The sequence below is a fragment of the Eleutherodactylus coqui genome, chromosome 7 (assembly GCF_035609145.1).
Source record: "Eleutherodactylus coqui strain aEleCoq1 chromosome 7, aEleCoq1.hap1, whole genome shotgun sequence".
Lineage (NCBI taxonomy): Eukaryota > Metazoa > Chordata > Amphibia > Anura > Eleutherodactylidae > Eleutherodactylus > Eleutherodactylus coqui.
In genome coordinates this window covers 148,516,225-148,541,610 of record NC_089843.1, presented here as the reverse complement: position 1 = coordinate 148,541,610, position 25,386 = coordinate 148,516,225, and the positions used below count along the sequence as shown (strand labels likewise).

General features: G+C 41.8%; 1 protein-coding gene across 4 annotated transcripts in view; it reads left to right on the top strand.

Annotated features, from left to right (window-relative positions):
* LEF1 (lymphoid enhancer binding factor 1) overlaps positions 1-25,386 on the top strand; it is a 117,539-nt gene that overhangs the window by 47,470 nt on the left and 44,683 nt on the right. For all 4 annotated transcript variants that reach the window (XM_066573815.1, XM_066573816.1, XM_066573818.1 and 1 more), the window contains 2 exons: positions 10,306-10,438; positions 16,580-16,670. In XM_066573815.1, the coding sequence (XP_066429912.1) occupies positions 10,306-10,438; positions 16,580-16,670 (224 nt within the window). The remainder of the gene's footprint in view (positions 1-10,305; positions 10,439-16,579; positions 16,671-25,386) is intronic.

The window sequence follows — 25,386 nt, the reverse complement described above, 5'->3', positions numbered from 1 at the left end:
TAAAAACTTGTGAGTCACATGTTACAAATCCTCCAATAAAAAAACCACAACCATCTATTCATTAACATGAAGATCACAGTCCCATTAACCCAATATAATACTGACATATACAGGTTTTATTTTAGGAATCACTTTAATTCAAGCTCCACATTTAACCCTGCAGGGCCCATGGTGTTCAGAGTAAAAATCCAATAGCCCTCACATTCACTTATTTGGTTACAATAATTCTCTCCTTGTCATCATTTCTCGCCAATGCTATACCTCACAATTTTAGACCACTTGGATTTTTATTATGCTTCTCCCAAAAAAAATGTGCCAGGATGCTGTGGTCCATTTTGCCTTTTTTTTATGTTGTTGTAGTGCTCTACGATACAAGTCTTTAATTGCTTGTCCTTTTAATATACCTCAACTCGCAAGGGCACTTCATCATATATTACACAAGGACTATTGCATATAATGAGATCCTTGATATTAAAGGGTGTGGGATTTACACCATAAACATGAGTATCACAAGTATTTCCCCTCAGTTGGGTGGGCCTACACGCTTTAAACTTATAATTTGCGAAAAACTCTTTTCTATTCACTTTTTGAATAGCTCTTGGTACAATGCAACTGTGAACTAACCTATCTGTAATGTTACCTCTACGATGTACAAAAAATGGTTTCTCAGAAAGGTATTTTCCTATAAACGGATCGTGTTTTAGTATAAGCCAATTTATGTGCATAAAATACGAATCCTGAGTAATTCGCATGATAAAGACATTTATTGATCTTCCATTTTTTTCTCTAATCTTTCATATAATTTTTTCCTTAATTTTCCTTCCAAAATCACATCTCGAATGTCTGACAAAACTGCAGTGCCCGAAGAGCAAGCCCACAGCCAAGGAGATGGCGGTGTAAATAAGGATTTTGTCACGGGTGGCTCCACCATCTCCTCCACTGAGGGTAGTTCAGGACCCAACCAAGTTACTGCTAGGGGAGGTCACAGGGGAAAAGTAACCAGGAGTTATCAAAAAAAATCAAAATCATGGTATTTGTATAGCGCCAACTTATTCCGCAGCGCTTTCAGGTAATTATTATTTATTACCGCCCACCAAGCTGGGTACTCATTTTACCGACCTCGGAAGGATGGAAGGCTGAGTCAACCTTGAGCCGGCTACCTGATTCATGCAGGGATCGAACTTGCAACCTTCAGGTCGTAGGCGAGAGCTTACACTCTGCACCACACGAGGCTCCTTTTAAATGTTCTTTGTCACTCGTGATGCCACTGTTCCATCCTCTGCGGTAAATCTTGATGGTGAAATAACTTGGTCCACACGCAGGGATACTTTTTGGACAAACCAGTGTAAACGGAAGTTGTTGAATCTCCAATCGACCGCATGCTTGCAGTAAATGGAGGCGCGTGGCCAGAAGAGATCTCCGACTAACTCTTGTCTCCGTTCACCTAGCAACTTTCCCTTCTGTGTGAAGACACAGGAGCGATAGTCGTTGGGCCAAACAGTCGGGCGCTTTATGCGTCTGACACTTGTCCTTAAAACTCGTACAGCACATGGTCTTTGAGCTATATAGTTTAAATGCTAGGAAATGTATCCTTGATTCCTTGTAGAAAAATGTAATTGCTTAACCGCTTTGTGACCGCCCTATAGTGTTTTTACATCCTGCAGCTGCAGGACATGTATGGAGGGAGAACATACTACTCGAGGGTGTTAAACCTTTAAATGCTGCAGCATTTAAACCCCCCGAACGATGTTCAAGGGTCCCGTACGCCTTCTCTCCCCCCCCCCCCCCCCCGTCATGGTAGCCGGGGGCCCTTCTGAAAGGCCCCAGGGCTGTAATGGCAGTATCCTATCAACTCATCCCCATGGGGTGGCCGGATAGACTGCCTGTCAGATTGTAGCATGATGTAATGCTGTAGCATTACATCATACTGCAAGAGCAACCAAAGCATTCCATGTTGTGGTCCCCTAAGGGGGCTAAAAGAAAATGTAAAAAAGACACAACGAAAGATGGGGGATTTCGTTATTTTTCCATTTCTCTCAACTTAAAATTTTTTAAAAGTTTTTCAGAACATTATGTGGTACATTACATAGTACCATTTAAAAATACAACTCGTCCCACAAAAAAACAAGCCCTCAAACAGGATAAATATAGGAGTTATGATTTATTTTTAATTTTTTTAAAAGGGTGAGGAAAAAATGAAAATAGGGGGGGGGGGGGAGCTTGGTCACTAAGGGGTTAAACATATTTTGTTCACATTTCAAAGTGATTTACATTTTTGCAGTTTTCAGTTAGTGGTACTGGGTTTTGTAAGGCTCATGCTGATTTGCACCGATTGTGCTATTCAACCAGCTGTCAATAGCTCTCTAAGTATTTCTGAGGTGTAGAAGTAATTCTTCTTCGGTCTTCATCCACCATAACATGTGTTTTATGTAGGAATATATTATGCCTTTTTTGAGGTATTTACACTGTGTTTCTGCCCATGTTGTGGTTTTCCAAAAATGACACTAATTTTGTCCAGAGTCTCTTCTCAATCCTGTTTTTGGAAACTGCAGCATATGCAGAAACGCAGTGTGAATGCTCCCTGAACTGTGCAACTTATAAACGTAAAACTTGGGCCTTGTCCACAAACCAGAATAATGTGTAGTACAACACTGAAGCTCCTCCGACTCTGTCGTATGGGACCGTACATTGGAGCTGCTTCCTTTAGAAGCACTACTTCTAGCTGAGAACACCTCCGTAATATGCTATGTGATGGAGTATGCCTTCTGTATGCAATCAGGTGCCCATAAAAGTCTTGAGTGCCCAATTATAACTCCAAACAACTTGTATGCTGTGCAGAGCTGTAATACAGCTTTCCATTGTATGAGGTTTCCGAAAAACCTATAAAAGATTGTCATGGATATAAATCAACTGGCAGTTTAAGTATGAGAGCAATTAAGAAGCTGGGAGGATACAGAAGAAAGAAAAAGAATGTCCTTCTCTCTCAGAGAAAAGTAAGTATTTTACGTTGAGTGTCAAAGGTGAGGAGTCCAGGGCACTCCCATGGATAAAGAACAATGTCCTACATTTGTAGCTGTGGTCAGTAACCACAGCTTCCTTTTTCCATAACCATGTAACTGCTGAATTGGGTCCTTTTGTCTGTCCTTCATGTGAAAAGTAGGTTTGACCTCTTTCTCCAGTAGCTGGACATGCTAAATATAGAGCCTTTCATTCCTTTGATGAAACGGAAGCCTCCGCATCCGGTGAGGTCACCTCCTAATAAGACCCCCTCTTCTTGTTCTTCTTGTAGGGATTATATATGTTACCCATCATCTTTGCATGTACAAGGTAGCCACTTTGAGAAAAGAACTTGGAAGACCATGGCACTAAACTATGATCAATACCTAAAGTAGTAGAATCTCATGTCTTCCTTAAGCCGGGCAAGTCAAGTGCCATAACTGGAGAATGACATTTTTAAAGTTATATTAATGTTATTTTTCTACAAAATATGATTTTTTTATTTTTTTTTAAATAATCTATTTCCTAAATTTTTCTTTTCTTGTACGTCTCATTTCTACCTTGGGGTCTCTTGGAGTTACATATTCCCATCCAATAACTGTTTGCAAACTGACTCCCTCTGTCAGAAGTATTAACTGTAAGAAGAAGTCCACTGAGGAAAAATCGGATTAATTATGGAGTATGTGGAAGAAGAACAAACATTTTGTTTTGAAGATGCTTATTTCCTTTGTGTTCTTTTAACCAAAGAGACTTTGCAAATCATGTTGTAAGGCCTGTGCTATGTGCGTTATGCACAAGGGATTGCATATCCAGAGTATTGCCTTGAAAACGGAAGAGACACTTAGGGGAAAACAGATGTGTTAGCAAATCATAAACTGCTTCTACTTAGCTTTGTGCAACACATCAGAGTGTGAAGATGGGAGCTTGCAGCTATTTTGCCAAAGGACAATGAGCTAGTTCCAGTAATTACTTTTGTTTATACATCAGAAACTTGTGTAGCTGACAGTAGGTCATAGGGCAGGTCCTTCTGGATCATGTAACCTCGAGGCTTTAAGGATTATTTCTTCTAGGGAAGCTCCCAACATTGATTATCGGCACCATTATTGTCTGCCCTGCACAATGACTTGGATGTTCATCTTCCCACATGTGGTTCTTCGAAGAACAATTGGAATGAGTGATCTAGACAAATGTGTCAATCATACTTGCCTTAATAGTAGAAACAAAAATGTTGCTTTGCTATTCATTTACTTTTAGTGTTCTGTTTTACCAAATTGGTCTGAGACTCCATTGTGTGACACCAGAGATGATGGTAAATATGATGGTTGGAAAATGTTCCAACCAGTTATATGTTAGGGTGTCATTGTATGTGTGAGGTGTCATCTAATACCATAAAATTAATTAATATATCATCCTTACTATTGATAGTTGGTTGATTTGGAGACCAGACGTCTGAGATTGGAACATTTTTGATAAGTAGGGCCATTTGAGATGTGTGTAAGGATAGGACAAGTTTGCTTGGTGCCCAAACCATTACTTATAGAATGTGGCCTACTAGGCTATGGTCACATGACGATATTGATAATGACAATTTGCACTGATTGGAAGAATTTATCAGACCCCGGTACTCTACAGCATTATCATCTGCATGGAAATATTGTCCAGTATGTTGTTTAAAGGGTCTTTGACACGGGCAGTGATCGCGTATGAACACTTGTTTCCGATCATCTGCCGTGTTAAAGTGCCACCGATCTTTTAAACCAGCTCCAAAAATCATCTGTTATTGACAGCACATCACTCTGTATAAACAGCTATGTGCTGCTGGCAACAGTGGAACTTGGTACTAACCATCATTTAGGCACATACAGTAGCATTAGCCTTTCTGTGTAAATGGAGATGAACAAGCCCCAGTTGACTTGCAAAAAATGTTGATCAAAGGATTGTTCCTGGTAGAAAATCTGCCATGGCATAAAGACCTGAAAGGGATTGTCTGAGGTGTTGTTTTTTTGTCCCTTAATTTTTTGCACTCATGTATTTAAAAAAAAAAAAAAAGAGATAAATACTCTGTATACTCTACTTTCCCAGTGCTGCAGCTTCGGTCTCCCCTGATGCTGCAGTCAGGTCGTACAGCACGTTACAGGCTGCTGCAGCCAATTGGCATTCAAACATTGAGGTCTGTGATTAGCTGCAGCAGTCTGTAATATCCCTTAAACAACCCGGGAGACCTTGCTGGTCACAGAGGGGAGTCAGAAAAGTAAGTATAGGATATTTTATTGTTTTTAAACCTGGGAAGCATAATCTTATGTATGCATTTTAACTCTTGATAACCCCTTAAAAAAAAAGTTCAACCCTTTCCAATTCACTGTCTGACGTCTAAAGACATTTTGATTGAAGGCTGTGTAGCTCTGATGTCGGAAGATGTCCGGCAGGGTATCCTTACTATACATTACTGGCCGCTTTGTTGTCTGGGGCCTCTCCAGCATGTCCCATTCTATAGTACTGGCTCTGGCCAACAAATGGCACCATTGTATAATGGCAGAAAGAGAAAGCCCCCTAGGAAACCCTGAATCCAAAATTGGATTGCAAAAGGTTAAGGGAGAGCATTGCCCAATTTGCATTTTTTTAAAGCCATAAATTGTCTGCTTCCACCTTTTTATTGGCCCCTTGTTCATCTGTCTGTCTTTTGCCTCTGTCTTGTGCCATATTTTTTAGAGGAAAGCGCCAACTGTATTGGGTTTGGACAGGGTATGAGAAGTAATGAAAGAAGTAGGTTTTGAACAATATTTGGTAAAGCCCATATGTAGTGTTAGGGGCAATCCTAAAGGGTTAAATAGTTGCTATAGTGAAACTGCAAAAATTGGGCCAAATTGTCACATTTTGTCACAGTGAAACAGAGCATGCTCTGTGGTATAGAATCAACTGGCTGTCGTATTAAAAGGCCAATTTCTTGATGCAACACAAGAGCAGCCAAGACTGTGGTAGAGAGCTGAGGTGCAGCAGGGAGCGCTACCAAGATTGGTGTGATAGCATGCAGAAAGAGCTGCTAGAGAGAGGCCAATGGCTTCTTTTTGGAGGAACCATGGACTGTCCACTGCTAGAATCAATCAGCTGCCATGTTACCATTGCAACTTGGTGCGGCCCCCTGGACTAGGACAAGGATCAGGGAAAGTTGTAGTAGTCGAATTCCTGACCCCATGCCACAAATCATAAGTGAGGCCCCCTCTATGTTAGGTATGCACATCGATGTGGACAAGGCTAGTTAAGCAACAGGCCTGTTGCGTATTGTGGTACCGCTTGAAAGGACTCAGACTATGTAGCAAATTGCCATTGCTCGCCATTGTGGACTGAGACAATATTCAATAGGGTGTGAGCATATTTAACAATGTGGAATTAGGGCCTGTATTAACAAGACACTGTGGTGTTAATGCGAGCATTGACCCTTTAAGGATGAACTGTGTATTGCGTATGTTACATTATTCCTTTCACTGGGACTAATCTTCGTACTGTTGAGCCTGTCTCACACAACCGGGTTTGAGTGAGCGTCACCCGCACGAACGATGCCCGATATTCCGCACACTTTCAAACAATAGAACATACGCATGTACGCTCAAATGAGCGGACAGCGATTGCGATTTCTGATGGCGGAAATAAAAATGGCAGCATGCTCTATTTTAGTGTGGATTCCGCACTGATGACTTCCATTGAAGTCAATGGAAGCCGTCCAACCCATGGCCCATCCGCAATTGACATTGCAGTTAGGTCGCGGGTGTCCACTTCATTGTCTAGTGATTGTGCAGGGGAAAAAGGATTTAAAAAAACAAAACAAAAGAAAATGTACTACACATGTCTGACGGCGGCTGTACATGATATTCCAAGTGTGTGCGGTCGCTGTCCGGGGACAGGGCCGGATTCCACTGTGGGCTTCCACATGCGGAATCTAAACCACCTGTGTGAGACTGGCCTTACTGTTCTTCCAGTATTACATATGGTGCAAAAAGTAGTATTAATCCTAGGATTTAGTTAGCATTAAATCCAGTCAAACTTGAATTGCTTACTCATTATAACACTCCCTTTCATCACTTTTTCTTTGTAAAGAAATATTGCATATTTTTGTAACTCCTTCTGCTGCACCATATCCTGAATCTGTTGTGATACCAGCACCCTTGACGATGGCATCTCTAGGAAACTGTTTCTGACACATCCTGAGATGGATTTGAATTATTCAGAAGAGGCAGAGCTAAGGAGTTAACACCTATAGACAATCAAAGGCAAAATAGTCACATTTTCTGTAAAAAAAAAAAAAAAAAAAAAAAAGTTCTGCATTAATTCAGACTAAGGTGTCGTCTGAAGGTTCAATGTAAGGCGGAAGCTACAGTTAGGGCAGCAATGAATTTTTTATGGTCCACAAAGGGGGGCTTTAATATACTGTACACTGTTGGCATTATACAGTTTGTACATAAACGCGCATCTAGATGGAGTAATCATTAACATGATGATGATGTAATAAAATAAAATTAGATGCTGAGTGTATCAAATGTGGACTAAATGATGCAATGTATATAATGCATCAGTATCAAATGTGACGAGATCCCCTAGAATTAATGTCTTATTAGCAAGGAGAAGCTCTGTTTGCTGTGAGAGAATGGAAAGCATACAGTCAACAAACAATATGATTTTCATTTCTTGAACTTTAAACCTTCTCTATATGACAGAGTATCAAAAGGACAAGGTAGGGTCAAGCTGGATATTCCTGCAGTGGAACTCGGCTCATGAATAATAGTGAGATATTATAATTCTTTTGTTATTTAGTGACAAAAAAGAGATCTAATTCTTGACACACCTACCGGCACTGTGTTCACTATGCAACCGGCAAAAAATATAAGACAAGGCCACAGCTTAAATTAAAATCCTTAGGTTCTTATCTTCTTCCCACAGGAAAGCAAATCTGTGTTGAAAACCGTAAAATTAAGAGGAGAGCTAGGATGGCATAATTTAGTGAGAATTCATGGTGCTGGATTTTTTGAGCTTTATGACTGGAGGGATAGGCCAGACATTAATAAGATACAGTAATACAACTTCTTGTGGTCTATAAAAAGGCTCTGGGAACGAAAACAAAATTAAAGAAATGTTGCGTTCAGGTTTTTGCTTTTAATGTGTCTGTATTTATAGATCTTATCATTCTGGTTTTAACTTTTGTTCTCTCACTAGCCATTAAAATTTGTATTAACCCTTTCCAATCCACTGTCTGACATCTAAAGACATTATAATTTAAGGCTGTACAGATCCGATGTTGGAAGACGCCCGTCGGGGTTCTCTTACTGTATATCGCCAGCCTCTCTGCTGTCGGAGCCTATCCAACCTGTCACCTCATGCAGTACTGGCTTTAGCCAGCATATAGCGCTGTTGTATAACAGCGGAAAAAGAGTAAGCCCCCTAGGAAAACCAGGATACAAATTGGATTGGAAAGGGTTAAGAGACCTCTTTATACAGACATTGATAGTATATCGCTAAGATATGTCATCAATGTCCGATTGTTGGGGGTTGACTGCTGTCAACCCTGCTGTTTGTTCGAACAAAGTGACATTCGTGCTTGGACAGATTTTCACCTCTTCATCTCCTGTCCACTCCACTCAGCATTTTCCTGTAATTACATTAAATTAAAGTTTGTGTCTAACCGTGTGACCTCCTGGGAAAAGTTTGTGCCGAGACTGCTGCATTAAAGAGGGTGAACTATATTTTTTCGTTCATTATGTAACTACCCTCCAGTATATAAGGCAGCTAGTATTACCTTGGTTAGTTACTCATTTCTATCTGAAACTCCTGGCCTCCCTCTCCTCAGATGGTCATGTGATCTCAATTCTGACCAGCTCAGATTTACTTGGGTTTATGTGCTCTTAAATTAGTCATTCAATTTTTCAGACAGCATAATTCCAATGTGATTGACCCTATCACACTAGTTCTTTAAACGGGAACACAGAGACTCCATTACTGATGATGATCACAGGGCTCTTGTGACATAAGTATAATAAAGGAGATCACAGCTCATCCTCCCTGACTGTATACTTGTGGTCTGTAGTTCATTTAGATGAATATAGATGATCATGGCAGTGTCCTTCCCGCAGGCAGCGATGGTACAGGTTGTAGCCGCTCACGTTATAATGTGCTTATGGATCATTGGATTGATGTCACAGAATAGGGAAAGAGAAGGCAGGGACGTATCTTTGTATCAATATTGTGCCGAATAAGCATCAGACAGGAGGTGGCACTCAATTGTGTGATGATCAGGTGAGGCATGCAGGGTTGGAAAAATCTGTTTTTGCCTCAACTGGCCTTTTAAGAATTAAAGGGAATCTGTTACCTTCTTTTACCCTATAAGCTAAGCTTATGGGCTGAAAGTAGGTGACCCATGGAGTCTGGGAATGTTCAATTTTTTTATTTGCTTTCCCCATCATTCCCTGAGTGTGGGTGATGGAAGCAGCCGCTTAATGCATTGAGCAACTCAAAGTAGTTCACCCATTCTAAAATTTGAACATGTGGACTACTTGGCAGCACCACTCAATGCATTGAGCAGCAGCTTCAAGCACTGACCACGGGGAATCATAAAGAAGGAAAGGGTAAAATTTAGATCCCTGGGTCACCTATTTTCAGCCCATAAGCTTAGTTTATGGGGCTAAAAGTAGGTGACAGATTCCCTTTAAACTAAAAGGGTCTGGTTTGTTTTGTTTTACCAACCATGGGCTATGTATACATCTTGAATGGTGATGAGCTGCAATTCCATACTCAGCCCATGGACAAAGGTGGTGCTGTATCAGGGGTGGATGCAGCTCCTGAACAACCCCTTCATATGATATCCAGCAAAGGCTACCATTTGTGACTTGTATAACACTAGACTACCACATTTTGGACTGTTGGTATTGATCTTGAATACCGATATCTGGAAAAGCAAGACACCGTATAGTCTAATATCCTCTTGGTTTCTGCTACATTGTAGTAGTAAGGGTAAAACTACAAAAGTTGGACCATGAGACACCAGAATTATTGCTGTATCTGTAATTAATTTTCGGCAGAAAGATTGTTCTGCCATTTGCTTGGCTGTATGTTCAGACCTTTTATTCAGTAATGAGTGTCATCCCCATAATAACTTGCACATAAGGGTTTGCAACCACTTTTTTTTCCCTTTCTTGTAGAGCAAATTGATATGCATAATGAAATGGACATCAACTTGGTATTAAGTTGAACTTGTAGTTAAAATGCAGACCTTTGCTTATTTGTCATGGTATATTTACACTCTCTTTTTCATTATTGTTACAGTCAAACAAGGTCCCAGTTGTGCAGCCATCACATGCAGTGCATCCCCTCACCCCTCTTATCACATACAGTGACGAGCACTTCGCCCCAGGAGCTCACCCTTCACATATTCCTTCAGATGTCGGCTCAAAGCAAGGTATGGATTACTGCTCCGATATTTTTTCTTTATTCATGGCTACATGAAGAGGATGGCTGTAGGACAGAGCATATCGCCAAACAGGAATACGGGACCTACAATTCTTATATTCTCCATGTTAAGGAAGTAAATGATGGCTCATTTATTCTCTGTATCTGTATACACTTCTATATTCTTTGTAACATGACCATTATTTCTTATTGACTTCTGCTTGCTGCATGTGACATGCATATATTTAGTGTTGAGAGAACCAGAAATGCTGGAAAAGATATTTGACCATATACATTTTGTCGAAAAAAATCCAGACCCTATAGGGAGTTGTCGTTCTGCTACATGGTTAGATGAACAGTTTTGACACCAGAGGCCCTAAAAGTGGTTCTACCTATGGCTTATAAAAAGACTCTCAAAGGCTACTTGTGTGTAGTGGACCTCTTTTTCCGCTTGTGTAGAGCAGGTTGACTACTAAATGCCTCTACGACGCAGAGAAGAGATTTGGTCCTGTTAAGAGTTTGAGAGGGGCGCATTATTGGAATACAAGAAGCTGGATGGTCATATCAACAAATTGCTTGCCACCTGGGTTGTTCTGACCAGACTGTTAGGAGGTGTTGGAACCAGTGGATGAGTGAGCACACACACACAAGGCGACCTGGCTCAAGACAGCCTTGACAGACCACCAGTAGAGAGGATCTTCTAATTGTTTGACAAGCACAAGCAGCTCCATGTGTTTCGTTGTCCGCCATCCAGAGACAGGACCCCTGTGTCTGTCGGAACCATTTCCAGGTGCTTGGTTAAAGGATAATTGGTCTCACGGTGCCCATTATGTGTACTGCCTTTGACACCCACCCGCCAGCTCCTCTGTTTGCAGTGCTATCGAAGAACAATGAAACTAGACCACAACGGAGAGGAACCAGGTTGTCTTCAGAGATTATTTAATTTAGGCACTGATTATAGCTGTGTTGATGTTTGGAGACCTATGAGTAAGTGCCTCAATCCTACCTTTGCTGTGGAGCTGCACTATGCCTCCACTGCTGGAGTGATGGTCTGGAGGGCCATTGCATATGACAGTCAGTCACCCCTAGTAGTGGTACGAGGGACAATGACAGCTCAATGATATGTTCAGGACATCCTTCAGCCACATGTGTTGCCTCTTACGGCAACTTGGAATTGGGATGTTCCAGCAGGATGATGCCTTGCCACATACACAAGGGTGTCAGGAATGCCTTCACAACATTGTCCCATTTCCGTGGCCTGCCCAGTTGACAGACTTATTGCTAATAAAACATGTATGGGACTCCAACTTCGACAGACTAAGAGTTTGCGCGATCTAGAGGCTCAGTTACAGTGAATGTGGACTGAAATACCGGAGGATATCATATGAAACCTGTATTCATCCATCCCCGCCTGTATCGCATCCTGCATCCAGGCTTTAAATGGCCCAATGGGGTACTAGAGACTCCATGCCTGCCCGTATCACATCTTGTATCCAAGCTAGAAGTGGTACAACAGGGTACTAGAGCCTCCCTTAGTGATCAATTTTCTGCAATAAATTATCCTCTTGCTTTGATATTGTAATCCCTTACTTTTGTAGCACTATAAAAACGCATGTATGTGAAGCCCATAGTTTCCAATGGGTTCTTTCACATGAGGGATGTTTTGTAGCCTGAAAGAACCCATTGGAAACCATGGGCTTCACATACTTGCGTTTTCGTAGCGCTACAAAGATGTGCGATTTTTGTAGCCAGTGTGAATAATGTTACAATCACAATGTTACAATCACACAGAGAAAGTTTCATTAGATTTCGACAACTCCTTCTAGGTGCTTGATTTAGTTTTTATGTTTTTTTTTTGACAATGTGTATATCTAAAGCTGCAGCTGGCCGGCCCTCCCAAATCCTCTCAAGACACACCGCAGTGAGGAGTGCATAGAAGTACTTTTTCATATTTCATTATGAGAAAGTGGACTTTTCCTATTTTGCAGCACCCGGTGCCTGGAATACCTGTTGTACCTATTTATTATTTATAGGTGCTGTAAGCCACCTCTGTATAATATGCCCCTAGTCATGGGGTTGTGTGGCAAAATCTTTGTGTGTTCACATGTGCAACCAATTACCCAGCCAGAACTTTGGCCAAGGACCTAAAGGTACAGTGTACAAATATTGTCATTACAATGTACAGTTTTCTGCCAACAGTTTGTAAGCAGAGTGCATATTAGGACAGCAAGGACACTATCCACAGGGCAACATGCATATCAGCGCAGCACAACCGTTTCGAATGTGGCAACAGTCAACCATTCACAGTTCAGGGGGTATGTGATGGATATTTGGCGTACTGAAAGTCTACATCAGTTTCCAATGCACTTGCACATTTACGCCACCACTCTCTGGGGCCTACTGACCTATATTTGTGAACTTCTCCATGGTACAAAGGTTTGGAATACCAATATAATGACCATACTCCCCTCAACTACTGAACAATACCTGATATTTTGCTATAACTAGAGATGAGCGAACCTACTCGGCCACACCCTTTTTCGCCCGAGCGCCGCGATTTTCGAGTACTTCCGTACTCGGGCGAAAAGATTCGGGAGGCGCCGTGGGTGAGTGGGGGGTTGCAGTGGGGAGTGGGGGGGGAGAGGGACAGAGAGAGGGCTCCCCCCTGTTCCCCGCTGCTACTCCCCGCTCTGCCATGCCTCCCCCCGCCCCCCGGCGCCCCCTGAATCTTTTCACCCGAGTACGGAAGTACTCGAAAATCGCGGTGCTCGATCGAGTAATTACTCGAAACGAGTAGGTTCGCTCATCTCTAGTTATAACCTTTGCCAAGGAACCTAATCTCAAATTATAGAATGCATCTTTCTGATTCTTCATCTTTTCTTTACTCTAAACAATCACAGTAGTTGGAAAGAGTTTCATTTTTAGGGTAAAAAGTCTTTCCCAACACCTAAAATGTCATATATTTAAAAATTTGAGGAGCATTTTTCCAAAATGAGTTGAGATGATTTTTAAAGTTTTTGTGCCTAATGAATGATACTGTACTTATCCCTTTTTGCTTCTGCTTACATGTGTACAAGGTGATAGTTAAGCAAAGTGAGTTATTTCCCGTTGCATAACAATTTTATTTAATGCTGTCAGAGCGAAAGTCGTCCTGTCCACAGACTATTTAGATTTTCTCTTGACTCCTTTCGGAAAAACTCTCCTCCTTTTTACTACTGCTAAAGTTAAATTCCTTACCACTAACCCAATGCAATTGCTTGATCTTACTGTAAGGAAAATCCACAACCTATACCATTCTGCTAACACAAACATCTCTTCTTGGTTCCCTTCGTCTTTGGCAGGAATAGTTTGAAAGTATGCATGGTCACAAAATAGCATACGAATTCCACCCACCTTTCCCAACTTTTTCACATAGGCAACTGGTGGAGATGAACAACATAGGAAAGTTTTCGAAGGATATATATAGAAGTATGCGTTCCTGCTGGTAAAAATAGCAGACCGCAGGTTTTTACTCTGCCCTTATAAAACAAAGAATAAGAAACTATTCAATAAAGCTGCCTTTATGGCTATTCATTTTAATGTTGTTGCCTTTATATTCAGTTGCAAGAAAAAAATTAAGGGTCCTTTTTACATGGAACGATTATCGTTCAGTTTTATTGTTGGACGGTGCAAAACTGAATGATAACCATTCGATCGCTGGAAGTGTTTACACTGAATGTCTAACGATAATTCGTTTACTTGTTGTTCTTACAAAACATAGTAAAGAGCTCACGGAGATGATACTGATTCCCACTGTCCCACGCCGGCGGCTCTGGGTCCTGCTGGTGACATATTGCTTACAGGCTGCGGTCAACTTGTGATGTCCCGTAAACCTGCTGCACCAGCCATTGATCGAGCTCAGCAATGAAAGTCAAGATTTTCTGTTTGCAGTCTACAGAGACCTATAAAATATGTAGAACCACAACAAGCAAATGGCAAAGAACACATGTGACTTTCGCTCTACTGAAAACTTTGCAAAATGGATTACAGTTAGAGATGAGCGAGCACGCTCGTTAGGCTGATGCTCGAGAGACTGCTTACTCATCCAAGCAAATGCGAGGGAGAGTGAGAGAGATATCTCTCTCTCTCTCTCCCCCCTGCTCCCCCCGCTCAACCCCGCCGTAAGCAGTTACTCGAAAAGGCCGATGCTCTCTTGAGCATCAGCCTTAACCCTTTCCAACCCACTGTCTGATGTCTGAAGACATTATGATTTAAGGCTGTACAACTGCAATGTTGGAAGACATCTGTCAGGGTACTCTTACTGTGTATTGCCAGCCTCTCTACTGTCGGAGCCTATCCAACGTGTCAACTCATGCAGTACTGTCTTTAGCCAGCAGATAGCGCCAATGTATAACGGCAGAAAAAGAGTAACCCCCCCCTAGGAAAACCGGGATAGAAAATGGATTGGAAAGGGTTAAACGAGCGTGCTCGCTCATCTCTAATTGAGGTGTTTTTGGAATGAGCTCTTCAATTGTTTGTGTTATTTAGTTGGCTTGTAATTGGCTACAGTATATTTGTGGCTTAGATAACACTGTAGAAAATCCAGGGGATACCAAAAGGGTTCCTTTTTTTTTTTTTACTTTTTCTTGCAACCGTAGAAAGTTTTCCAATATTACTTAGAAATTTAGAACAAGTACGACCCTTTTATATGGGATGACTAGTGAGTTCTTAATTGCCTGACCGTTGTTCCAAAGACTATTGCACCTGTGCTTTCACACAAAAGTGAAAATCACTCATTAAATGGAGGCAAGTGCTCTGGAGATCTCTTTCGGCCACTGGCCTCCATTTAGAGTCAACGGGTAGACTGTTGTTCAGTTTTCATTTCTGCATAAAATGAATCGTGGGCCGTGTCTACACCAAATCATTCGGTTTTGCACTATCCAACAATAATTGTTCCGTATAGAAGGGCCCTTGCTAATTACCACTGCATTGCTTACGTGATAAAACATATGTATGTATTCATTGCATTGAACTTTTACTATGGGTTTAGGTAAATTTGCTACAGATCTGGATTTATTTCACAAAACTGTAAACCCTAAATCACTTATACCACATTCAAAGTGAGAACATTGAGAAAATATGCAAATAATGATTGGGGTTAAGCATGTTGATAATTCCATTACCCTTCTTATGTGTGCACTGAGCTTGAGAACTATGGTGCAGGGAAAGCTGGCATCCATTTGGGAATGGGATTAGATGTTTGTGGCAAGGTGTTTGGTCTACTTGTTGTAGGGTTTTCATTCCCAGTACAGTGAAAGAAGATGTGCAATTTCTTATGGGATTCTTCTTCATATAATTTTTGTTCTACGGAAAGTACTACCAATGCAAAACAGCTTGACCTTGCCGCCCAAAGGCGTCAGCTTGATGAAGAGCTTAGTAGAAGCTGGAGTGACAATCGGGAGCCAAGTGAATCATATCAAGAGTGAGCATTAGAAGCCTTAAAATGATTCATAATTAGTCACTGATCCTCTGTGGTTGAAACGGAGAGGAAAAAATGCAATGCAACCTTTAGGGAATGTAAGTTAATGGACAAGCCCTAATGTAATATACCTAATCTATGCTGTATTAAAGCCTATTTTAGGCAGCTGCTGCTTTTTTTTTTTTTTTTCCTTTTCAATTTTTTTTGGGGGTATTTCCTAAATTTAAAACTTGCCATTAAGACAACAATATTGGAGAATTTCTAAGAGTACAACAATAGTGTTTTTTTTTTCAGATTTTAGTTCTCTTCTTGATGTATGCACCGGGGAATCTCAATGTGTAACTTTAGGGTTAAAATCAAAATCAGAAATTGCCTAAGCACCTTATAAATGTAAATTTCATGGTTATTGCATTATGCATGCTGTTCATGTATATTTTTCCTCATCCATCAAAAAATAGAACAGAACTGGAGGACAGTGACTAATCCATTGAGGGCTGAGAAGGAATTAATGTCCTCCGGGGTAAAATAGCAGCACTTACCACTTCTTTGCACTGGAACCTAACATTATTTGTCGTACATTACATTTACAGCAAGAAAAAGGTATTGATGTGACTGTCCTGTGACTCTACCTACTGATATACACACACAGATATGGTATTTGGAAAGTGATACAACGTTCTGCTTCTTTAATAGGCATGCACAGGCATCCCCAAGCACCTGACCTACCTACCTTCTACCCACTGTCTCCTGGAGGTGTGGGCCAGATGACTCCTCCTCTCGGCTGGTAAGTTTTCAGGACAGACTGTTAGGATGTTTCACTTTTTGTTATATTATAGTTAGGTCTAATATTTCTGATAGTGAAATGTTGAAATTGCTTTCATCTGGTATTTAATTAATTGTCCAAAAATTCTTAAAATTCAACAATTCTTTCCAGCACGGCATGTCAATATAATAAGGAATTTCAGAAAAGCAAAGGAAAAAAGCTATGGGATTAGTCTGACTAAATTGTTTCATTAGCAGATCTTGTAACGTTTGGCTAATCAAGTCTGATAAGGACTCCTACCAGTAGTTATGAGCCCACTGTATTCATGAAGGGTACACTCTTCCCAGTTTTCTCCGCCCCCTCTCAGCACATGGCTACCATGTATCTGCATGTATACCCTCAACCCTCCAATCGCTGGTAAGACGGACGGGCTCAGGCATACGGCACTTTGCAGCTCTCATCAAGCTTTCCTAGAATCAAGAATGGCAAACCTGACAAATCTTTATGCACCGGGTCAATACACTTCAAATTCTATCAAACTGAAAACTTATCTAGTTATGTTAAGAGAGATGTATCAAGCAATCGGCACTGGGATGGGATGCAGCAATTTCAGATAACATGCCACCATTATGTAGAGAAGTTAAGGCCATTGTCCAACCACGTAAAGTTTTAAAGGGCTTATAATAACAAAAGTTGTAATACATTACTTACCAATCCCCTGTCACTCTTGTGCCGATGCTTTACTGGTTCACCACTGGTCTCTTCTTCCTGCTCCAGTGAGGACATGTCAACCTGAAATGAGACCACAGTCAGTTGTTGGCCACAGTGATGACCACGGGAGTGGCAGGAGATTGGTAAGGTGGTAGTATACTTTTTGTTATTTTACCCATTACAAGATCTTTTTAAAAATATTTATCCTACACCTCCCCTTTAAAACGTTTGTATCATGAAGACAACACCTATCTGTGTATCCTATTAGGCATAGAATTACAGATGATGTGGTATACAGATTTATTTCATATGAGGACAGTAATAATGTTTTTTTTTCTCATTTAAAACTACATTTGCTGTTCTGGTTCCATGAGGTGTCATCCCACAGTCTGTCTATGTCTGATAGCATTTTAGGTTCACACAGTCTTGTGCATGGCTGTGTCAGGCCTCCTGGTGAATCATTCCAGTCCGTGCACCATCACTCCCTTCTTGACTCATGTAATACAGAGATTTATCATGCCTCTGAAGAGTAATCTTCTCTGAGATGAGTTAAGGTGGTTTTACACAGAATGATTATTCGGATTCCTGCGATTCCCGCGAGAATCTGAAGGGTAATCGTTCAGTGTAAATACATGCAGTGACTGAATGATGCAATGGTTTTCTGGTTGAGTTTCCATGTGGCCCCATGACTTCACTATCTTCCCTTCTACTGATTGCTGTGCTGGATAGGGCGGAAGTGACTGATAGGAATGATTGTATCCTGGCATTATGCTAGTAATGGTAAATGGGGATGTTGATGCATCTAAGCTGACCAGTCATTTGGTTGACAGCCATCTCTTTCGACACCCATAACGAGCACCTATTTCCTCATGTAAAACTGCATTGTAGCTTTAGAAGTAAACTAAACAAGTGATTATTGACTTTGTTAGGCCGGATCCACATGACCGGATTCCTATTGCGGAATCCACGATCGGAATCTGCAGCAAATTGCACTAATTGAAAAGCATGTAAAATCATTTTTTCGCTCACACTCGCAGATAAAAATTGCGTTTTCCATAAGATTTATTTTGCTGTGGACTACGTGTGGACGGTCTCCATTGAAGTCAATGTAGGTCGTCCGACCCACGGCCCATACACAATGAATATTCACAGCTGGAACCTGCTGTGGGATCCCGCATGCGAAATCCGTCCCGGTCGTGTGAAGCCGGCCTTAGTGTCATCCATAACAAAATCAACTTTTTAACTGATTGATGAAAATCAAAAAGGAAATTTGTAACCATGTAGATATTTACATTTTTGGAAGGTCACAATTACCAAAACGTAAGGGTCCTTTCCACGATGATTTCTGTATGTTGTGTTACTATTGTGCTCCCTAGGAACAGATTGTTTTAGTCCTATTTCAGTATTTTATGAAAGCAAAAATTTTCTGTAACTGGAAATTAATCTGAAATTGTGATTAAATAATAATTCTGCTTTATTATGGAGGGTCATAAGTCCCCCATGCTAGAGCCATGATGTGTGGTGAGATTAGAGAAAATCGCCCGAAGCATGAAACGGATATTGGCGACTTTCCTGTTTGTATGAAATCTCTATAGTAATAAAACCAGGTGATTTCCAACATTTTGCAGGACAATTGTATCGCTACATTGTTGTTGGCTGGCCTTCATTAAAAGGATAGACCCGAGTTATAAGATTGGCTAGATTTTATTAACCCTTATTTTTTATTTTGCTTGTTTATAAAGAACATGAGTATTTAATATTTTCACTAAAATGTTGATGATGATAATAATAATCGTTCTTTATATGGCGCCAACATATTCTGCAGCGCTTACAAAACAGGGGGGAAAAACAAAACCACTGTTACATGTAGTAATCTATTGATGGAAACAGTAGGAATGAGGGGGATGGTTAAATTTAACCATATAGTGGTCGAATCTGTATGACTGCAGGGGGCGGTTGATTGTAGCTATCAGGGATTGCAGTCAGTAGGACAGGGAGCATGTTATCAGGCGGAGTACAGAGGGTTTGGTTTAGGAGATGTGGTATGCCTCCATGAAGAGGTGCAGTTTTAGAGCATGCCTGAAATTATGTGGGTCAGGGATTGCCGAGATTGTTTGAGGTAGTGCGTTCTACAGGACTGGTGCTGCTCTGGAGAAGTCTTGGAGGCGGGAATGAGGTTTGAGTTAGAGGGTTGCTTAGTCTGATTTCATTAGCGGAGTGGAGGGTGCGGGCTGGCTGGTGGATTGAGATGAGTGAGGCAATGTAGGGGGGCACGGTGATGTAGAGATCTTTGTGGATGAGGGTAGGGAGTTTAAATTGCATTCTGTATATGAAAGGCAGCCAGTGTAGTGACTGGCACATGGCAGAGGCGTTCGAGTAGCGGCTGGACAGGAAGATGAGCCTGGCTGCCGCAATTAGGAGGGATTGGAGAGGGGAGAGTCTGGAGCACAGGAGGTCGATCAGCAGCGAGTTGTAATAATCAAGCTGAGACTTGATGAGGGCAACAGTGACTGTTTTTATTGTGTCCACGGTGAGAAAAGGGCGTATTCTTGCGATGTTCTTGAGGTGCAGCTGACATGTTCGGGCAAGGGATTGGATGCAGGGGGTCAAGGAGAGATCATAGTTGAATATAACCCCAAGACAGCGGGCGTGCTGGGAGTTATGCTGCCACACACTGAGATGGAGATGTCAGAAGGAGGTCAGTTAGTAGAGGGCAGAAACACAAGTAGGTCAGTTTTTGAGATGTTCAGTTTTAGGTAGAGAGAAGACATAGTAATAGAGACAGCGGACAGACAGTCAGTGGCATTCTGAAGGACCGGTGCTGTGATATCACGGGAAGAGGTGTATAACTGGGTGTCGTCAGCATAGAGATGGTACTAATAGCCAAATCTCCTGATGGCCTGTCCAATAGGGGCTGTGTAGATGGATGGTTTGTATGCACACTAAAACCTAATAAAACCCAAACCAAAAAGAGCCTCGTGTATAAGAACTAGTGCTGACAAATACTGCAGCTGTCCTCCATAACAACCAGATTCTGGTTTTCATATTGTCAGTATAGTTTAAGAAAATGGAAGTTCCGTCGCAGATCCGACTTAAATACCAGAAAAAAAAGCTCTGCGTGCAGCACTTTTTTCTCCTGTCTAAAAGCTGGGCGGCTGAGTGTAAATGAGGTCCATTCAGCGCTGTTTAGTTCTGTCCTGAGATGGAGCTGTTCAGCCATGGGGATTCCTCTTTCCTGCTCCCCAAATAGAAGAGGAAAGCGGAACCCCCGATGCAGGTGTGAATCCACCTAAATCTTTGTTATCGGTGTTCGTAACTTTTTCTTTCTTTTTGTGTGTGCGCTAAATAGGGATGAGCTGTAATACCAGGCACAGCCTGTGGAGAAGAGTAGTGCTGTTGGGAGAGGGGTTCGAAGAAAACGGACCCAGTTTTTTAATCTTATACAACTGTAATGGCCCAGATTCTTTCTGTGTGTTTTGTCTCTTACATATGTAGTACAGTCATGTCTTTGTGTGTACTGATGTCTGTGCTGTTTTTCTAGTCAGCCTATGTCAATTGTGAGTACGGTCTCTTAAACTTGCTGAGTATGTATGACCCGAGGAGTTAAGGAGTTGTAGTCGGGAAGCGAAGAAGAGTGGGTGTGTGTCATGGAAGAGCGGACGGAGTACGTCTCAAGAGGAGAATGTGAAGGTGTCCAGGAGAAGGGAACCGTGTGTGGAAGAGGCAGAAACTCTAAAGTTCCCCTGAGCCGTGTCTCGGGCCCATCCCTGTAGCTATGGGATGCCTCGGCGGTGGCGAGTGCACGGAACCACCGGTCATCTACCACAGTTGTGAGCACTGATAAGGACTGTGTAGAGAGGAGATTGGAAGTGATTGGAACAGAGGAAAAGGAATGTAACAGAGAAAATGAGTGGTTGTGGTATGTACCTGACGAGTAACCCCCGAGTAACGAGTAGCCCTGAAACCGTTCGACAGATAACGAAGACTGCGGATGCTCGAAGGTTAAATTGGGCAAGAGTGACTCTTGGATACAAACTTGTTGAGGGAAGAATTCTTGGACAAAGTGTATTTTTGTATTGTAATGCCTAAGACCGGTTAATTGGAACCAAAGTAAAGGATTCTTGTTTTATCTTTGCATCCCAGAAAAGGTGATGTTTGGCACGGTGACAAAGATGTCTGCGAATTTTATTAAACAACCTTATTTTTCTGAGGAGTCTGCTTCCAGTCAGACAGTTCCTTAGAAGCAACTGCAAAAGGAGAAGTATAGTTTTACATGGCAGCCATTTAGATGTATGGTCATCTGTGTAATAAATGGGTGACTTGAATCTTCCAAAGAAGGAGCTGATTATTTTTAGAGTAGCTCTCAGTTCTGGCTCGTCGCAGGGTATCTTGAGTCGGGGGCCCCTCATCTATCACAAACATATGCTCTAAGAAGGCATATGGGCAAAGGTTATCATCATGAGACAACGCCTTTAAAGGGGTATTCCAGGCTTTTTGAACCTATCCTCTGGATAGGTCATCACTAGTTGATCAATGGGGGTCTGCAGCTCAGTGAGGGAGTGAAGGCAGCACTCCTACTTCCTGCTATGACCACTGATGACCTCACCAGATGAACAGCTGATGGATGATGGTCCTGTGCGATGGATCCCCATCAATCCAATACTGATGAACTATTCAGAGAATAGATCATCGGTTCAAAAAGCCTCGGAGTATTCTTTTAAATATTGTTTCAGTAATTTTAATTACTTCACTAAATCAATCCTGTTGGCCTTCCTTGAGGATTGGTTTTATAGTTTTTGCATAAGCATTGGGTATAGTGGCAAGTATTTGGGATGTCTACTATCATATCACTGTAAATTGTTCCAAAGTGATTGGCGCCATAGTTTGATCTATTTTACTTCAAGGGGTTTGTTCTACTATAACTTTTTTTTAACAGCCAGGCATGGCATAGGATAACAAGGTAATACTCACCCGTGCCCAGGATGTGAGCACTGATGGAAGAAAAACGCTCAGTGACGCTGTGGCCTCTGATTGGCTGAAGCTGTCACCTGACTTCTGTCAGACATACATACAGAGATCATTGCTCGAGCCACTCAGGCTGTTTCCCAGGGGGATAAAAAGAGGTGAGTTACTCATTTTGTTGTTTTTTGCTATGCCCAACAGTTTAAAAAAAAATTGTACTTGGAAAACCCATTTTAAAATCTATTTGATGTTGATGCTTCTCAGAAGTAGTTGTTACTGGCACAGAGGAAGGTTTGTTGGTCAAGCTGTTGGTTTAGAACATCATCTTCGTGTTTGTAGAGCAAGGGTACATTTTTCCCTAACGCCACCATGAGCACAACATGTAAAAGACAAGCTGACCTTGGCCTTTGACGTAAATGGGAAAGATGTGGAATAATTCTGAAGCGTGAATGAATTTGGAAAATGGCTAAACCTTTCCCGCTAATGTTTGTCATTTCTGTTCAGGTGTACAACTTTCTCTGCCTTGCAATAGGACTGTGGGATGCAGTATTTGGTAATGCTTTCGTAATGCATCATATCTGAGGCCACTTGTTCTCTACCTTCTAAAAGTTGCCAAGTTCTCTTGTATACATGCAATGTTCACATAACGGATTTACCGTAATAGTCGTTTTCATTGGTTCTTAATGACCTATAAAGAATTCATTACTATAAATTTTCATTTTGATACATAATATGGAAAGTTTTTAGAGTTTCCAGGTGTTTTAAAGGTAGGATTATAGATTCACGGGTAAAAAAGGTGCCAATGTTGTACTTTTAGGTGGATTTAAAGTAATATATCCCAGATAAATGATGTGTTTGTCCATACGTTTTAAGATGTATTGCTTCATTAGACCTACAAACAATGCATGAGGGAAATTTGCGAAGCCCGGCATGTTCTATGACTGGGCTTAGTACAATTTCCTCCACAGCATAGTGCACCGAATACATGTATTCAGTGCATTCCTGGCTCCTCTGTGCACCTTCTGAGAAATGTATGCCTGGTCCCAACCAGGCGTATATTTCTGGCATAATTTAAAGGGGTTGTCTCGCGAAATCAAGTGGGTCTATACACTTCTGTATGGCCATATTAATGCACTTTGTAATATACATCGTGCATTAAATATGAGCCATACAGAAGTTATTCACTTACCTGCTCCGTTGCTAGCGTCCCCGTTGCCATGGTTCCGTCTAACTTCGGTGTCTTCTTGCTTTTTTAGACGCGCTTGCGCAGATGCATCTTCTCCCTTCGGCTGGTCTTGGAAGCATCGGCGTTTTGGCTCCGCCCCCTTGTACGCATCATCGCGTAGCTCCGCCCCATGACGTGTGCCGGTTCCAGCCTCCTGATTGGCTGGAATCGGCACATGACGGGGGCGGAGCCAAAACGCCGATGCTTCCAAGACCAGCCGAAGGGAGAAGATGCATCTGCGCAAGCGCGTCTAAAAAAGCAAGAAGACACCGAAGTTAGACGGAACCATGGCAACGGGGACGCTAGCAACGGAGCAGGTAAGTGAATAACTTCTGTATGGCTCATATTTAATGCACGATGTATATTACAAAGTGCATTAATATGGCCATACAGAAGTGTATAACCCCACTTGCTGCCGCGAGACAACCCCTTTAATGAAGTTTCTGGCGTAAATTATACATAGATTTGAGGATCCAGGGTGGCCATGCCCTTCGGAAGCTCTGGCCTCTTTTTAAAAAGGGGCAGACACAGGAGGAAGATGAGTAGCAAAGTTTTGCAACTTTTTGTGCGTCAGTATTCTGGTGTACAGCCTTTCGTAAATGTCCCCCATTGCATCTACTCATGAGCAATGAGGGTATCAAATTACCACCTTCTACATTATCTACATTATACGAAGTAATTTACAAAGGGGCATTCTCAGGATTTGGGGGATCTGTGCTCGATAAAGGGCTTGTTTTGTTTATAAAACATCAAATACCATATTGGGATACTCTTGAGTTAAGAGGAAGGTTCTTTATTCAGTACTTTTCATCAATTAGCTGACACAGAGAACAGCGACCAAAATTGTCCTTCACTCCAGAGCACAACCGTTCTCAAGGAGCAAGCACCATGTGCTGCACCAAAAAAACAAAGCCTGCTCTCCATAGCATCCAGCTGTGCAGTCATCACAACAGCTTCCCCCTCTTCCTCCTCTGCTGACCACCTCCTCCACTGGGCATTAATCCATCGGGAAAACCTTTCTATTGTATCATAGTATTCACTCCCAGTTTGGTGCTTTATACTGCTGTTGTGTATTGCAAGATAGATGGTTAGAGCTATGAAAGTAACATATACCAGTGCATGGTCTTGTTTAGGAGAGCTTCCTTGACAACTGATTAGTGTCTATAAAAAGAGGTTTCTAGCTGGAGAGCATATTGCTCCTCTTTTCATTTTGTGTATAATCTTTATTTAGAAAGTTGGGTGCATGGTCTGTACCCATTTTGGAGTCTGTTGAAGGGATGAGCCTTCGAGCGTGAACAGAGTCTTTGCTTGAAAAGGTTGAGTAACCTTTCTCTACTGCAGTGTTCCCCCAACTCCAGTCCTCAAAGACCCCAACAGGTCATGTTTTCAGGATATCCTATGGTAAGAACACCTGTGGCAATGTCTGAGGCACCGACAATAATTACATCACCTGTGCAACACTGAGGAAATCCTGAAAACATGGCCTGTTGGGGGGTCCCAAGGACTGGAGTTGGAAAACAGTGTTGTACAGGATCTGGTGTGTCCATTCACTACACGGATAGCCTATTAATTTCAAGGAGCACTATGTAGTTTTGTATTTTTAATGCAGTGGTGCTGCAGGGTTTCCTAACATATTACATCTGTCTGTTAGGGGTGCAAGAAGCAGGACAGCCTTAATCTTAAGAGATCCAGAAAACAAAAAAGACAGTGAAACAAAAGAATGAGGCACAATGGGTCCCTCTGTCCTATTAGAGGAGACAAGTACTACAAATGACACCGTGGTTGGGGCTTCGCTGTTAAGGACTTTGTATTAGGGCCTGGCACTTCAGGTTACACTTA